Source organism: Lissotriton vulgaris, chromosome 2_1, assembly GCF_964263255.1.
Source record: "Lissotriton vulgaris chromosome 2_1, aLisVul1.2, whole genome shotgun sequence".
NCBI classification, from domain to species: Eukaryota; Metazoa; Chordata; class Amphibia; order Caudata; family Salamandridae; genus Lissotriton; species Lissotriton vulgaris.
Window position 1 is genome coordinate 815,441,505 of NC_141687.1, and position 16,066 is coordinate 815,457,570.

The 16,066-nt window shown below is 39.3% G+C and overlaps 1 protein-coding gene across 1 annotated transcript in view; it reads right to left on the reverse strand.

Annotated features, from left to right (window-relative positions):
- TTN (titin) overlaps positions 1-16,066 on the reverse strand; it is a 380,526-nt gene that overhangs the window by 310,259 nt on the left and 54,201 nt on the right. The window contains exons 29-40 of the mRNA XM_086956205.1: positions 15,499-15,762; positions 14,123-14,383; positions 13,355-13,615; positions 12,699-12,962; positions 12,357-12,617; positions 12,000-12,260; positions 10,536-10,796; positions 10,305-10,446; positions 9,771-9,936; positions 7,925-8,156; positions 6,259-6,543; positions 6,030-6,155 (exon numbers count right to left, since the gene is read on the reverse strand). Coding sequence (XP_086812331.1) covers positions 6,030-6,155; positions 6,259-6,543; positions 7,925-8,156; positions 9,771-9,936; positions 10,305-10,446; positions 10,536-10,796; positions 12,000-12,260; positions 12,357-12,617; positions 12,699-12,962; positions 13,355-13,615; positions 14,123-14,383; positions 15,499-15,762 — 2,784 coding nt within the window. The remainder of the gene's footprint in view (positions 1-6,029; positions 6,156-6,258; positions 6,544-7,924; positions 8,157-9,770; positions 9,937-10,304; positions 10,447-10,535; positions 10,797-11,999; positions 12,261-12,356; positions 12,618-12,698; positions 12,963-13,354; positions 13,616-14,122; positions 14,384-15,498; positions 15,763-16,066) is intronic.

The following is a 16,066-nucleotide window of genomic DNA, read 5'->3' on the forward strand; positions in this document are numbered from 1 at the left end:
GTTAGAGAAACTGAATACTAAAGTAAATGTGTAAGAGAAAAACACATAATGGGTTAAATCATGCAAAGTTGACATTTATAAAAACACTTAGCCATGTGCTTGACGGAATATCATGTTACCAGAAACACTGAATAACATGCACTGTACAACACATTTATCGCTTATTTTTCTCTATTCATCATTGTTAGAAGCCTTCAGATTGTTCACCTCTTAATATTCATTGTATGTGCCCGTACCACATGCATTGGATGCTAGGGCAACCACACATTTTACCACCGATATTAGCCTTTGTGCCACATACATCATTCATATTCACTGACACTAGTCACCTTCTGAATTATATTGATATTTGCTTGTTAAATGGGTAGTTCACAGTGAAAATATGCAAAATAGAGTACATTTCTCATATGTTTTTAATTTGTATAATACTAAACATGGTGGTGAAATGAAACTTTACATAAAAGGAGTATAATTTATCAGCAAATCATTTAAATAAATAGAATGTGGTCTCAGAAATGTATTCAATTGGAAATACGTTATATCTTTCATGTGTTTTAATTTAGAAGATTCGCCAAAATAGTGGGCAGATGGTTCTAACATAAAGTACAAGAATTAACCTTTCCTGAGTGGAAAGGTGAATATATATTCCTCCCTCTGTCAAGTTCTCTCTTTAAAAAAACATGAAATTCAATCCTTATACATCGCCTTTCCACTCTTCCTCCCTCTGTCATGTTCTCCTTTTTTCAAATATTCAAATTCACACTTAAGACATGATCTTTGCACTGAGGCCTACCTTCCTTATTGTTTTGATTCTTGTACCTTGTACTTAAGCCAAATGTATATTTTTTTCTAATTTATGTTAGAACCATCTGCACAATGTTTTGGTGAATCCTGTATGTATATATGTCCAATTCATTTGTGAAGTAATATTTTTAATAACTATGTGGAAAAGACAACTTTTTGAAAGTTACAGTTTCCCTGCCTCAAGTTCGTAGAAGCTAATTTGCATTAGCCTGCTAGCAGCTGCCCCATAAGTGCTTGAAATTGATGAGGCCTGAAAACTGTCCTCATAGCAGAACAATGACTTAGGCCAGGTAACAGGATGGACTGGTGTGGAGCATCTAATGTCTATTAGCCCAAGAAGAACAGTTGAGGTGCACCCAAGAATGTAATTAACTTGAAAGGCACAGAAGTGAGGCCCGTCAGTTCACATTTTTGTGTAAGAAGAGACCTGAAGATGAGAAAGCCTTTGCCCCCAAGGCCCACACTAGCCAGGCTGGCTTCAAATTCAGTGGGAGAGAAACTAGTCCCAGAACTGGACACAGGGAAAGGACTGCTTATTTCATTAGCACAATGTGGTTCCTAAAGAAACCCTCCTCAGATAACTTTATGGTGCTCAGGTAGGCCATATGAGGACTGGACCTGCTGTCTGAGCCATGAGAGGATCTCTGGGGGATTTGACCTGCTCCCTCTTGTACCCAGGACTAAGAGAAAGAATTCACTGGTGCATTGAACGACCTCCTGCATGTCTACAGGGACTGGCTTTTTTATTGAATTTACCAGTTCACAACTATCAATTGGATCTGCCCTAGACCTTACTTCTAGAGTGAGTCCCGGCTCTAAGTGCTCTCCCTGTGGTCCTGGGATCCTTAGATATGACACAGGGGAGCTGGTCTGAAAACCCTAACAAATTGGGAATAGAACATTTTTGGGGGACTTTCAAGACCTCAGGAGCCATCATAGGATCCTGAAATTGTTCCTAAGTCCAGTCTACCATATTCATAGGCTATCATTGGCGTTGTTGGAAATTTTCCTTTCTAGAGTGCTTTCCTCAACTTTCTTATTTCGTTCCTCTTGGTTTTCTGCTGACCTATGTGCTAGCGTTAGGACTTTGAGTGCTTTTGACACTGCCATTTAGTGCCAAAGCGCTGTGCTTGTCATATACATACTGGTGATTGGTGTATACATGATTGCCTGATTTGAATTAGCTGTAAGTCCCTTGTCTAGGGGTAAGACATATATCCAGGATGTATAACTCAAATGCTCCTCCATGGACCTGCAGCACTGGTTGTGCCACCCGTGGCGGTAACTCTTCAAATGTGCCACAGGCTTGTCTTGGAGGGCCTGTGTGCGCAGGTTACTGTTAGTCGGCTTGGCATTTAGGAAGCTACTTGCGTAAGTTCTGCATGTCTCTTGCTACATCAGAGTACTCCTTTGGGACAGGGTGTTGTCGGGAAGATGCAGGGCGTGGGTACTACATGCATTGGTAGTGAATCGCGCCAGATAGTGTGTTTGGTACGTGGGGCCTGTCTCTCGCATTGGGTAACATGTGGGGACAGTGGAAAGGCTATTGAGCTGTATTTCCTACATGCATAAGAGTACCAGTATATCGTGTTTGATATTGATGAGTCAGTAATGGCGAATCCTCTTCGGCCATGCAAGGGGATTCAACATTACTAAAGTGGATGCCACTTTGGGAAGGTTGGCATTTCTAGGCCTGTGGCTCTGTGTTCCTGTCCGCCTGTCTTTAATCCCCATCTGCGTGCTGAGGGTACAGCTACATCTGTGCATTACTGATAGAAGGCAGGAAGGTGGGGGTTCAATGGAAACTGTAGACCTCTGACTTTGAGGGGCTTTCTTTGGATGGATACAAGAGGGTGGAATGGGCACCTGCATTCCAAGGGGCAGGGTCTTGGCCCCATTAAAGATAGTGATCAAGCCTCCCAGGGTAGGATTGCACACAGGAGAACATTTTGGGAAGAACTGTGGATTTCAAAGGTGACCTTTTGAATGGATCTCATCATCAAATACCATTGTGAGTATAACTACTGGTGCTCTGGCCTCAGTAGTTAGAGACCCTTTTGGAATTGGAAACATATTACGCTGGCTAGGACATTGATAAGAGGAACCATAGGAGCAGGAGGGACTCCAACTAGATTATCCGCAGACTTGTGGTGGCCTAGAACTTGTCGTGCTGGAGGAAGGAGACTATCACTTGGTGGATTTTGTCTGGAAGTTGCTGGCCAGTAGCTATTTTCCAACTGGCCTGGCCTGGGTCCCTGAGCACTCTACAAGGGCCGGTTGGCTGGCCTCCTGTCCATGAGATCATAAGGACAGGGTGCCGTGAAAACCGGTGGAAGTGATTGTCAGTTGGGACAAGGACAGCCCTGTTGTACGCCATAATCACACTCTGCAGAGGAGTATGTTCATAAAGATCAGTGGCCCACCTGGGGTGCCAGAATGTGAGGAGTTCGAGGAGTGCTGGGGAAGTTTGCCAACTCTGAAGAGAGTTGTGTCTGAGGGATGCTGGGGGTAGTTTGCCGCCTTCGAGGGACCCATGCTAGAAGCCTAGATTGTCTCTGACCTCCAGATCGGAAGGATGACACTGCCTGACATCACAGCCTCCGTCTGAGGTTGCCCGCTCCCTGTCCTCGGACCCATGTCACAAGGTACTCTGTTGCTGATAACATCTCGACAGGACCCGAGGGGTCTTGTTGTGCCTTGTGTGCACCCACGGCTGGCTTACTGGAGCAACTGCAGCTCGTACCTCTGCCTGAGGGGAAACATTTCTCCAATTTGATAGCGCACCAGTCTTTTGCCTACGGCAGATAGTGATCCTGCACTCAAGAAGGTGCTGCTGGGTGCCTGAAGGCTTATTTTGGATTGAAGAAACCGAGTAACTGTTTCCTACCACCTTAGGGAGCCCCAACAATCTATTGAAAGTGTTGCCAGTGGGTGCAACATGTATCATTAGCTAGTGTAGTTTGAGTGGCTGATGGGATGTGTCATGAGGCATAGTCAAAACCTGTGATTTCTCGATCATTACAACTGTACGGTGTATGCGATATTGGGAATGTTGTGTTCTATGCTAATGTGTTATCGAAGTATGTTTCTGTCACTTTTGATGTGGGAGAAATTGCTTGGATCGTGAACACCTCCGGGAAGTACGCACATGGGCTTATGTTGCTTACAAAGCTGAGGAGATAACAGGGCAAGTGAATACCTATGACTAGTACATACATGTTCATGCCTTTCTGCTGCTAATAGGAGAGTTTGACAATTGCTTATAACTATAAAGCATATATCCAATATGTATGTTATTTTAATTGCAATGTGTGAGTAATACAAAACCAGTGTTTTATACCCACAATTTGGAGTCTTCTTGTAGTGTACTCAGTGTGCTGTGAGGGTGGTGTTGTGCCAATACCTTACACTTTGCCTCTAGGATAAGCCTGCCTGCTCTGTGCTAAGCAACCTAAGGGTGTGCACAGGCTATCAGGCAAGTGTATCATACTCATCTTATCTAAGACTGTGGATTCTGTCTGGCTTCAATGAGTCCCAGCTGGCCATAAACCACCAGCTCTAACAGGTGCTTAATGCTTTTTGGCACTATTTTTACTTATAATGCTGAAATTCATTTCTCCAGTTTCCCATGTTCCATTTTTGTAATTGTGGTGTCATTTTGTTCAATACCATTCATTCTATGTTTGTAATTTTGTTTGGGATTGTTATTGTTTGGTGTTTTGACTTTGCTACTTTTTCTGTACTTTGTGAATACTTTCCATAAGTTAAGCTTGTCTGCTCTGTGCCATAGCTACTAGGAGGTTGACTTGCGGGTAATTTAGTGTTTTTAGGTTTCGTCCTGACCAGTTAGTCTTATTATTCCTTGAGGTGGGTGACTACCCACCTCAAATTATAGGAGTGTGCGTAATAATTTCTGCCCATAACTACCTTTGTAAGAGGGTTTCATATATTATGTCTATTACGTAATGTACATTGTTCATACAAATCATTATTCTTATTTAATGTTTACATCGAGTCATTGAATATAACATAATTGAAATGCATTCTGGTAGGCTGCTAAAACCCAGCACAATGTTTCTAGAAATATTTCGATCTGCAAATGACAACTTTATTTTGCTGATGTTTTCTGCGGGTATGACTATAAAAGGTGATTTCATTTTCATAGAGGTAAGAAGGAAGCAATCCACAGTCACAAATGGATGATACAGAAAACACAATAAATCATCCTGTTTTTAGGAGTACACTGATTGATCTAAATATTAATGGTAATGGGAGGAGCATAAATTTGTGTGAGGCAATCCAATTAAACACATCATGGAATGAAGAACGCACAAACCTTTCATGATTGATATGCACACAACGGTTTTAAATGGAGGCCTCAAGAATATTTAAAATGTGGCAGTAAATTCAGCTGATAAGAGAGATATTGAAACAGTGTGCCAGAATTACTATTTTCCAGTTTTTATTTTGTAATGTTGCACTGTACAAAGAGTAAAACACAGTGCAGAGCCATATCCAAGACTGCTCTGCTGCCATCTTCCCTTGGTTGGCAGTCTTAAAAGCTGTCTTTTGCAATACACAGTCTCGCTGAGGAGTACTGTCTAGCATTGGATTTGTAGTGGATTATACATTTCCAGTACAAATTTCTACATATATTAAAACAAAGAAAGATGCCATACATTGGTGTGTGCTGTTAACTTCAACTCACATGCAATGTGAGGGATTTTAGGAGAAATTAAAAGTTTTCTCCTTGTTACCACCAGGGTCAATGAGTTTTTTACAAAAAGCCTGGTCTGACAAAACCTTAGTACAACGGACTTTGTGTCACAAACTATGCATGCTTGCACTGTAACACCCCAGTAACGCCTGTTTTGTGCAGAAAAAAGAGCAACTTTCCAGTCCAAAATGTCTTTTTTACTGGAAAGTATATACCAATGCTTTGCTTTGCATGACCTAGTAAGGGCTCAAGTGTTCGTAAATCTGGTCAAAGGTTTTCATGCACTGACAAGGAGATGTCAGCAAGATGAAGGATGAATCTTGTAGCATGGGCTTTGGCATTAAAAGACCAGTTTTAGGAGATGTTTTTGTATCTGAGAAATAATAATTACTGGAAGAAACAAATCCTATGAACTTTGGCGTGATCTGTGAATCTGTCTTTTCTTGTTTGGTCAAATGTCAGTACTCTGTTCTAACAATTATCAATTGAATGAGTAAATTGTTCTCACCTGTGCCAGCAACTCTGCATTGAAAGCAAGCTGATTGTCCTTCAGAAGTAATGACATCACGAACTGGTACAATTATGGTAGGAGGGTACGATGGGGCCTCTAAATCCGGCGAGACAACTTCTGGGACTGAACAAAGAGAAATGTCTTTTATGATACATCCGCAGAGTGTAAGGTGCACAGCATACCATTTTCGGAAAAATTAAAAAACACATTTGATTTAGCATGTTACCTTCAACTGTAAGCGATGCTGAAGTAGTGGCCACACCATAGTCATTGATTGCTTTGCATGTGTACAGTGCTGCATCTTCGGGAAAAGCTTCAATGAGTAACAAGGTGTATTCTTGTCCATCATGCAGAAACTTAGATTTAAATCCTGCAGACAGCTGCTGATCCTCTTTGTACCAAGAAATCTTGGGCACAGGTTTGCCTGACACTACAGCACAGAATCGGGCTGGTTTGCCTGACTCCACTGTGCTTGGCTCTAGCTCCTGCAAAATTTCAGGTGGCTCAGGAGCTGTAAACATAATGTATCACGTAATTAGAACACACAACAACTTACAGTGATGTTAGAAGAAAATGTGATTGAGTTACATTTTCAAAAGCATATTCAAAAAACGTTTTCCACACCGTAAATTAAATTAAAAAAAAGATCTGTACGTTTTCACTGCCAATAAAACACTTAAGTACAGTTCAGAAAGATTGGTAGTTCCTAAAAAAATACTGCCAATTCATTTTAATTTAATATTCATTCTCACAAAGTCACACTGCTCACTTGAAGTTCGTTAGGTAGCAATCCGTATACACATTTTTTAAAGCACACTTTTTCTATGTTTTCAGCAAGGATAGAGCGAAAAGCACACTGAAAAGATTGCAATGACATTTTGATATAAGTCATGATCAGCCTCCAGCAGTACCTGAGAGCCAAATTCAGAATACATTCAAAGCATCATTGTTACTTACTGAGAATGATCACCTATATTCTTTGCAAGGTACCTTAAAATAAGGAATTAAAAAGTAAAACATGCATTTAAGAAGAGAATAAAATTTTTTTTTACTGGTGGGAGGAATTCTTTAACACACGTAAACAAGTTGTTTCCTTTGTTGTGAACTATGGGAAAACTGGAGCATTTATCTGTGTGGTTTGTTGATTATTTTCGAATTAGCGCGATGGGCAAAATAGAGGCTATCTTTACTAAGATCTGAGTTCTTTGGCACGTTTGGAAATTGGTTTGTTGCAGTATCCAAGCGTACCCTTTGAATTGTATGCGGAACTATAGTACAGCCTATCACTTTTAAATCCTTTTCAAACTCTGGATGCTGCCTAGTTATTTCATTCCATTTCACAAATCAAGCGGGAGTGTGGGGGTGCAAAAGTGACCAGGCTCATTATATGCTTTTAACAAGTGGTGTATGTGTGTTTAGAAGCCGCTAAGAAACTAGGGGGTGGGAGGAGAGCAAAACAGTCATATAAGTGTGGTGTTGTTTTTTAAGTTAGCATGACTTCATGTATACCTCCTCTCGACTAGACTTTTAAAGGAATGTGTAGTGTATGGAAAGCAAATAAAATTGTCAACAACAAAAAATACATTAGTTTAGAGCAAAGGAAGGAATCAACATATGTTGATCACACATCTCTCCTCTCAGTAAGAACTGTAATGCAACAGAATGAGGAAAGCACACAAAAAAGTGCACTGAAAAGTACCAAACTTTTCTATTTTTTTAAATGGGCTTTTATATTAACCACACTAGAGCAATGAGTTATGCGTCACAGTCTGGAAAACTTCACGTACACTTTAGAAACTAACTAAAAGAGATAAAACAGTGCCTGACCAGTAACACCATGATTCAGAAACTGTGAAATACATGTTTGATTTGGACATGGAAAATGAACATACCGTTTACATAGAGAGTAACGGAGCTCCTGTTCCGGCCTGCCAGGAATGTGTATTCTCCAGCATCACTCATTCTGGTTTCAGTGATGCACATTTTGTGCACTCTTCTCTCCACTACGTATTGGTATCTTTCTTCAATCTGGAAGTTGATCTCAATGCCATCTTTTATCCAGCGGGCATCTACGTCATCTTCATTGACTTCAAACTCAACCACAGCTCGCTGTCTCTCAACAACCTTAAAAAAATGTTTTTTAAATTAAAATATGGCAAACTAGCCCAACTTTCCCAACTACTACTTTTTAAAATCTTTTATATCTACTGTCGTAAAAACTCTATGTAAATGTTTTCAGTATATATGCTTTGGTGGACAGGGACCTGAACCATGTTTGCAACATCAACAAAAATCATATTTTCTCAGGAAAATGTACACCCTACGATGAAGTGTTAATCCACTACAGAGTAGTCACATCCATGAATGTCAATTCACAAGAATGTCATGTGCAGGGAAAGAGGTTTCACACACCGTCGGGCCCAGAACACATTACTGGTCATATCTATCACCTAATAACAGCCTCCTATTTGTTGTTTGGAGGTTAATGAAAGGAAAAGGAGTGGAAACAGCAGAAAGTAGACAGGGTTCTTTGAATCCGTCTCACTTGTTCTTGCCATTGCCTTTGTGACACCTATGAGGAGAAGTAGCAAGGTTAGAACCATGGGTAGCAAAAGACAAGACAAGAGTAGCAGTTGCTACTTCTGGATATCCCTTTATGACATCAATGGATGAACGTGTCTGTCACAGCCTAAAATACAGTTATTGTAGGCCAAATTGGGGTAGTGTTATAGCTTGCTGTTGAGTAGACTACACCATGCTGAGTTGTACTCCAGCATGCACTTGCCCTTAATTGGCATTCTGTATGGCCAACACATTAAGATAAAACACTTTCCAATTTTTGTCACAAAGACCTAATGAGCTATGTGGTGTAGAAACATTATGTGTCGGAGTGAAGTGGGTGTGAGAGATGTTATTACAATACTGATATGAAATTGCTATTTTTATGTGGCAAGCATTACACAATTAAGGAAAATCATGTAAAAAATCATTCAGAGTTTTCATTTATTCTCAAGGGGCGCTTAGAGGAATAATGTAAAATAAAACCAAACATTTTACTACCATGTTGACTCAGGTCAGACAGAATAACTACCGCTTAAAGCAATTGAGAGATGCTGCCTCGTACCACAACGTGCAGCTGTTTAGTGTGTTTGTTCGGCCTTTGTTCTGTCCATATTCTAGTTGTTCTACAGACCCAGTTCTCTTCAGAGATTTTGTCAGTGTTTTTGGTAGTATAACAGTAGTAGGAGACCTTTAGTCAGAATTACTTTTTTATGAATTAGTTTTTGTTTTATAAATTACAAGTGTGGTTCAATGATATCTGTCAGAAATATTCACCCTATAATGGCTATCACTTTCCTTACGATACTGTAGCGGAGGAATGCTTCCAGTTTTCTTGAGTACTGACTTTGATTGAGAACAAGAAACTGACAACAAGCATGCAAGCATGAAGGGAACAGACGTAGTCTAATGGAAAAGATTTTGATTGAGGAAGCCAGAACTTGAAGTTGTTCTAACTTTGTTTCCCTATTTGACTGCAATCAGTGACCCTTTGTAAATAATGTTAACACTTTGCTTTAATTTGCTAAACCATGGTCTATGTTCCTTTTAAGTGTAGATCCTACTGCATGGTTCTATAATCTTAGAATGTGTGCATTACTTGGTAGAACAGTCAGAGAGTATACGTTTTAGGCATGGAATACTGAACAAATAAACATTGGTATACAAAAAGACTTTTACCTGCACTTCTTTACGAATGCTTTTTATGAGAACATCTCGGCCTTCTACGTACAGATTTGCAGTTGACATATTTCCGCCAGCTACTGCAGTATATTGGCCAGCATCAGACAGCCGTGCGTTTGGAATCAACAGGCGGTGCACAAACCTCTCCTTCTGAATCTTTATTCTAAGAAATTTAGTAACATTGTAGAACATCAAATCACTGGAACATAAATACTCAGTAAGACTGTTAAAAATTCATACTGTTTCACTGTGAATATAGTATTCTTTTCTTTGGTAATCCATGCTAGATAAATCCCAGCAGATGCAAAGAAGATACATGACTCTGAGTATTGCATAAATAATGATCCAATGCATAGCTGATATATTCAAGTTTAAACATTCTCAATAAAAGCTTTTGAAAATACAATTCATGGTGCTAAATGATCTGGCTCAAATTAAAGCAATGAATAATCATGCCTTGTGATAGCATTCTAACTATAGAGTATTTGTTTTTATTTCAAGTGCAAACACATGCACACTCTCAGACATTACCTCTCAGTAATTTGGAGTTCTTGTCCATCTTTCATCCACTGAACAGAAATCTCAGGCTCTGAGACTTCACATTCAAAGGTGGCTCTTTTCTTTTCAAGAACTTTAATGTCTTTAATATGTTTCCTAAATTCAATGTGACGAGCTGGGGAGGAAAAAAAACATATTATTGCTTACCAATGTAATCGAAGTAAAGATAGCTTCAAAACACAGGGTTGAAATTGGGACACCTACCTTCTACATACAAACTGGCATGGGATACTACTTTTCCAGCAACAAAGCTGTATTCAGCAGCGTCCCCAAAGTGGACGTTTCTAATGGTGAGGGCATGCGACATCTGCTTGGATTTGATCTGGCATCGGTCAGTTGATTTGATCTCAATACCATTTTTCAGCCATTTATAGGTGATTCCTTCATGGTTTACAGTAACTTCAAAGGTCACAGTATCTTTTTCTTCTGCATTGATATCTTTCAGCATTGAGGTTATTAGGATAGCTGCAAAAAGGTCAAATAAAGATTTTTGGTTGGTGCATGCTCTAGATTTTCCAGAAATATACTTCCAAATTGATATTGTTTCCTAGTATTAAGTCTACCTGGCCAGTGGTGCTGAAGTTTTGAAGCTAATACATTTATAGCTCATCTAAACGAAAATTTGAATTTGGTTAATAAGGGCTCTAATACAGCCAGAGGCACTTGCTATAATCACTGCAGGTTTTTTTTTTTAAAATATGGCAGAAAAGTAGCTAGAACCAGACATCTACAAACCATATTTAGACCAATGAAATACACAACTGCATAACTCAGAAGAACACATATGATTGTTTTAGAAACGTACTAGAGGGCAATGATGGGAAAGCATGTGAAGTAATTAGATTTATCCTATACCACATTCTTTCTTCACCTACTTCCTTAAAAATTCTCCTTTGGGGAGCAGGTATTGTTTATGACATAAATGATAAATATATTAGGAAATGTGCTTGATACATTGATTAAACCTGTCCTGAAACATAAAATGCAACAACCTATATTGGGCCTCTTCAGCGACCAGGCATATAGAGTTAAAAAAACATTTGAAATGAGGATATATTCATTCTGATATCTATTCATAAACAGCCGCGGCCGGTGGTGGGAGTACCTGCGGGCGGTGACGTGGGGAGGGGGAGGGGCAGGGTGGGGGGTAGTAATGTATGGATTACGGAGTTTAACAGGTAAGTAAACATATAGATAAATAAAACGAAATATGTTGCGCACTGCATTGCATTTGGCGATGAAGTGCACGCAATGAAATTTGTTTTATTTATATATATGTTAACTTACCTGTTAAGGTCCGTAATCCATACATTACTACCCCCCACCCTGCCCCTCTCCCTCCCCACGTCACCGCCCGCAGTTACTCCCACCACCGGCCGCGGCTGTTCATAAATAATAATATGGTTGTAAATCCTTTCAAATATCTACAACTATCAGTCAACACACTGATGATTATATGGTAGTCATATATACTGCACACACTGCTACTATTTCATGTTCCATCTTTTCTCATCATGCGGATGGCTTTATATAAAATTATAGAAAACTGATTAGAAGAGCTACAGAGAAGGTGCTAAACAGTGACAATAACAACTAAACAGTGAATATAACAATTATGCACAGGTATATGGAACACAGAGTACCATTATCCCAAGTCTATGTACTCACGTTTCACTGTCAACGTGGCGCTGACTTTGTCATTTCCACAGACAAAAGTATACTCAGCAGAATCCTCACTGCTTGTGTTCATGATGATTAGCTGATGTAGTCTCCCCTGTACAACTATCTTAAAGTGGTCGCTCATTTCAATTTCCACTCCATTTTTTAGCCAGACAGCGGGGACATTAAAGTGGGATACCTCACACTCCAAAGTAGCTGTTTTTGTTTCAGGTACTTCCACGCTCTTCATTGTCTTTGTTATATGCAAAGCTAAAAATGAACATTAAAATACATGTTTACACCATGATTAAATAAAACATTAAATCCATTTTAGAAGCAATTGAGTACACACAGTGCAAGACGTACTTTCCACAAATAATTTTGCTCTACATTCTAGTTGCCCAACAACGGCTGTGTATTCTCCTGCATCCGCGGGGGTGAGATTTTGCAGCACCAGCTTGTGAACTTTCCTTTCAGTGATCATCTTGTGCTTGTCACTGGGCTTGATTTCGGTGTCTTTGAAGAACCATTGCACCGGGATGGAGTCATGGGAGACACTGATCTCAAACGAAGCCTGGGCACTTTCCAGAGCAGTTACATCTTTCGGCCGCTTGATGATCTTGATAGCTTGATAAAGGAAAGTACAACTATTTAGCACCCGTCTCACTTTTTCAAAGAGATAATTAAGTATAAAATCACGTTACTTACTTTCAACATGGAGTCTAGCATTGGCACCAATCTTTCCAAGTTTAAAGCTGTACACGGATTCATCCGCAACAGTGCAGTGTTTAATTCTCAGAGTATGAACGGCTCCGTCGGCAGTGATTTCAAACTTGTCATTTGATTCGAGTTGGATGCCATTTTTAATCCACTGGACTCCTTTCACATCAAGGTGAGTAAGCTCCACAGTAAATACAGCATCTTGTGTTTCTGTTACTGTCTGGTTCTTTAAGGTTTTCTTTATCTTAACAGCTGAAAATAAACAGGAGAGAAAAGGGTAAACATAAACAAGTGCCATGTGTCAGAGGAGGGTAATGCAGAGGCATATATATGGAACCCGGGAGACAGAGATGTAGACAACTGATGAAACTTTACAAAAAGAGGAATATTCGATTTTAAAGTTTGGCCAGCTATTGCCATTTAAGATCTGCCATCACTGTTTTATCAAACTCTAGACACCTATGCATGCTGCTTGAAACATCACTTTCAGTAAATCACCTATGATTGCAACACTTTAAAAATATCAGAGATTGTTGAAAACACAGTGTTATGCAGATCCCAGTCAATAAAATTGTACCACGGCATTAAAGAAGCCTTTAGGTTTTATCGAGGTATGAATTATAAATATATGATGCAACACTAACCTTCAACCTTCAATTTAGCAGATGTTTTGGAGGTTGCAACTTGATAGGTATATTCTCCCATATCATCCATCTTTGTGATGTCAAGTACCAGTCTTCTTGCAGTGCCCTCTGCTTCACTTCGGACAGTTTTCGAGAAGGAAATTGGTTTCCCATCCTTCAGCCACTGACCTTTAGAGTTTGGATTGGCTACTTCACATTCAAAGATTGTTGTCTGCGATTCAGCCACAGTTTGATCAACAAGGGGTGTGCTGATTGCGCCGCCTACAGGAAAGGGAAGAAAGAACTTCATGTTTAGAGTACCACTTAGTGATCACCTGTGCATATGGTTATCAAATTCTTTTGAAGTTATGCAATTATTTTTTACATGCTGGATGTCTCCTTGTAAACCAACAAGTCTTGGCAAAACTATAGGCTAAAACTACTTTACATGGCTATTTCTCAATTTTAGTGACTTTCAATAAGGCCATGGAAAATGTAATGTTTATGTTTTCCATCTTTATTAGTACTTTGAGTATGTCAGTTAAGTGTAAGAATGGTATTTTTACATGAGAAGACATGAACTAGCAGCACTTCAAACTTTGGGATTTTTTTGATTCTTAATGAAGTTAAATTGTGTAGAAAGAGATCATACATCCATATTTCGAAATTATGTAAAATATTAAAGACCATCAATAATGTACTAATAAGCTATTTTTTTACATATTAAATCATATTTTATTTAAAACATAAAAACAAGTATCAACTCTGAGGCAGCACACATAAACACACCTGCTACAGTCAGCTTCCCGCTTGTTTTCTTTTCTCCAGCCACAAATGTATATTCCCCTTCTTCGTCTTTCATCATGTTTATCACTGTTAATTTATAGATTTTTCCATCTACTTCCATCTTGTATTTATCACTAGATTTCAGTTCTTGATTCTTAAAAATCCACAGTGCATCAATGCCTGCATGAGAAAGCTCAACTTCGAAGGTGACATTTTGAGTTTCAGTACAGGTTGTGTCTTGGAGGCCTCTAATAATCTTTATTTCTGCAGAGAAATGAGAACAATAAGAGCAAAGAAAAAAGGAAACTAACAAAAATGAGAACAAAAAGACACACATTTTTCAAAGACACGGGCAAATGACACATCAAGTTGTGTATGAGAACTGTGAATGAGTGAAATTAAATGTACTTGACCCTAAAGCACTGATCCACGCAAATATGACTCAATGGTTGTGTCAGAATATTAATATAAAAAATATAATCTGACGACAATATTGTGGCCCAAATTTCATATTTAAAAATATTGCTTTCTTTTATCACCTCCGATGGGGGCAATATTTATGTAACTATATTTAGGTCCGAGGCAAAAAATGTGATGATGGCCCCAAGTGGTGCAGCATTTTATCTGCACAAACCAGCACATTACTTGTGAAGTACAACTTGAAGATATATTGGACCTCATTCTGAGTGTCTCTATATTTAGGGGTAATGCTACACCAGGCAGCTGCGAATACAACCAGATGCGGTAGTATCTCCGGGTTCAAAGCTCCACTCCTTAGAATGGGCTATCGCGTGGTACCGCTGGTTGCTTTCTCCTGTTCCAATCCGCAAAGATGAGAATGTGTTGTATTTTCCCCATTTGCCTGCACATATTTTACCGGGCAATTTCTTTGTAGAGAAATAGTGTGATACTAATAAACATCTTGACTCAGCCACTGAATCAAGTTTGCACCTGAAGTAGGATTATATTGACACTCACTTAAAAATATAATCATTCAAGCATCCACATTTCTGGCCACTTTCAATTAAATACATAATTTGAGTGTCAGGCAGTATAGTCTCTAAAGTTCAGGTTAGTTTACACTATAAATGTGTAGCACATTACACATTTAGTTATCTGCTTATATCTATATGTCAAATTGAGATCGTTTGTATTTTAGTGTAAATTAGGTCATGGCATTTGGTAAACCTGGCATTAAAGCAAAGTTGATGGTGAATCTAAGATTTCATTGCAGTGACTTAGATGGTTAGTGAGTTGGAATGGGAACGTGAACTTTGATATGCACAGTATTGCTCTACATTTGTGTGTTGAAAGTGCTAAGCGGGTGATGGTGCCAATTCGACAGGTAAAAACCATATGTTTTGGTAAAAAAAACTTACTTTCAACAAAGAGATTGCAGGTAGTCTCCACTTTGCCGATTTGAAGCTTGTATTGTCCTTCGTCTGATGCATGGGTTCGAGAGAGCACCAGGCGCTGTTTGGCTCCTTTGGAAATTGCTTGAACACGGTCATCCAACTTTATCTGCTCCTCATTAAGGTACCATTTCACTGATGACACATCAGCAACTGAAACTTTGCATTCCAGCACAGCCTTTGTTCCTTCAACGGCACTTACGTCTTTCAGAGGTATGACAATATCGACGCCTGCAAAAGTCACAGAAATGCCACGTTACAAACACAGCAACAGACAACAAAGAAAAAGGCCTATTTTTAGGTGTTAGCTATACACTGCTTTTTTGTTTTGACTACCTAACATACACCAGGAGTGAACTTTAGGTCAGCTGCTGGCTCATGATTGGACAGCTTTGTTGTTGTTCTCTATTGTTAATTCCTGATAAGTGTACTTCCTACTATTGTGTTTATCATGGGTGGGAGCATTTCAGTCTCACAGAGTTTTGATTGGATGAGTTGTATCTTTCCACGGCATACTTTTTTTTGCAATTCTTTT